The sequence below is a fragment of the Tupaia chinensis genome, unplaced genomic scaffold, assembly GCF_000334495.1.
Source record: "Tupaia chinensis unplaced genomic scaffold, TupChi_1.0 Scaffold149184_1, whole genome shotgun sequence".
Classification (NCBI taxonomy): domain Eukaryota; kingdom Metazoa; phylum Chordata; class Mammalia; order Scandentia; family Tupaiidae; genus Tupaia; species Tupaia belangeri.
Genome location: NW_006209032.1, coordinates 2,015,158 through 2,016,845, shown reverse-complemented (window position 1 = coordinate 2,016,845; position 1,688 = coordinate 2,015,158). Strand labels below are relative to the sequence as shown.

Here is a 1,688-nt window from a genome sequence, read left to right as displayed (position 1 = left end):
AGGAAAGAAACTTTTTCTTCTTTTTTTTTTTGAGAGATTTTTCGCTATAGGGCGCATGCACTCGCCAGAAAGACAGAGAGATAGAAAGCGAGAAATCACCCCCCAGGGGGGATGGCCACGCCGCAATCCCTTATTCTCCATTCTCCTCTCGGGATCTTGGGCACACACGCACCACGCGCTTGGCGTGAGTTTTAAGCCACCGGGTCCGGGACTCGAACCGCGGTCAACTACATGGGAGTCCAACAACATAGCCATTACACTAACTACTGGTTCCTGTTGTAGTTTTGATTGGCATTAAAAGACTTTATATGGGCCAGCAGGTAGTGTGGGTGGTTGGGAACGCTGGACGCCCATGTGGCCAACCACAGTTCAAGTCCTGGGCCTGGTAGCTTGCTTTCTCTTTTTCTCTCTGTCTCTCTCTCTCTCTCTCACCCTGGTGAGTGCACATGACCTATAGCGAAATTAAAATTATAATAGGGGCTGGCAGGTGGCATGGTTGTTAAGGGCACTGGACTCCCATATGGCCGACCATAGTTCAAGTCCTGAAACTGGTGGCTTGCTTTCTCACTTTCCCTCTCTATATCTCTTATCACTCTGTCCCTCTCTGGTCAAATTAAAATAAATAAATACAGTTAAAATAAAATAATTATTTTTTAAAAAGCCTTTATATTGGGGCTTTTAGGTAGTGTGATAGTTAAGGTACTGGGATTCCAGTGGCTGCCTGGTTCGAGTCCCAGACCTGGTGACTTGCTTTCTCAGTTTCCTTCTCTCTCTTACTCTTGCTCTCTTTCTCTGGTGAGGGCATGTGCTCTATAAGAAATTTAAAATAATAATAAGAAAAAAATTAATCATTCTTTTAAAAAAGCCTTTATATCTGCCAACTTTGGAATATTAAGAATCCAATGAATGTTTGGTTTTTGCTATTTTTACTTTGGGATTTGTGGGAGAATAGCCTCGCTCAGTTATGTTTACTCTGACTTTAGCTTCTCTCAAATGCAGATCAAGTAGTTAGCAGCATTTAAAAGACCAAATTATGGTGTTGAGCTTAGAATGTGAAAGGAAGCTGCACTGTTGGAATTAAGTGACTCTGCAGAATTGGCTGCATCACCAGCTTACCTGCTCTGAGGAGTAGAGGAGTAGTTCAGGACACCAGGGAGTGGCAGACAAACCTGCCATGTGATGACCAGATGTTGAAGCTGCGTGGTGATCTTTTCAAGGAGCAATGTAGACAGTTCTAAAGAATCCCTTTGTGATGGAAAAAGTTACTGGGGAAAGCTTCCTTGGGGTTACCACACATGCTCTGACCCTGCCATAAAGATACAGATTCATGTAGTCACACGATGCATTCTAGTCAAGACGTTTTGGTTCTTTGGTGCTTTTAAGAATTCATTTCCACTGTTTCTCATTTCAGCTCTTCTCGGTGTCCAAATGGGGATTATTGTTCCAATAGACGGTTCCAGAGGAAACAGCACGCAGATGTGGAAGTCATACTCACAGAGAAGAAGGGCTGGGGCTTGAGAGCAGCCAAAGATCTTCCTTCGTAACTTCTTTTTAATCACCTTTCACTTAATTTCTGTGTTGTTGAACTTGGTTAGATGTTTTGTAAGAAGATAATTTCTCTATTATGCTGAGGTTTACTAGTGATTATTGTACAGAACAACCACTTGGTAGTTGGTAAGAAAGAAGAA

General features: G+C 42.7%; 1 protein-coding gene across 1 annotated transcript in view; it reads left to right on the top strand.

Moving 5' to 3' along the window:
* The window catches only part of SETD2 (SET domain containing 2, histone lysine methyltransferase), a gene marked incomplete at its 5' end in the record, with an annotated part of 86,910 nt that overhangs the window by 14,963 nt on the left and 70,259 nt on the right, over positions 1–1,688 (top strand). The window contains 1 exon segment of the mRNA XM_014585197.2: positions 1,412–1,540. Within this exon segment, the coding sequence (XP_014440683.1) occupies positions 1,412–1,540 (129 nt within the window).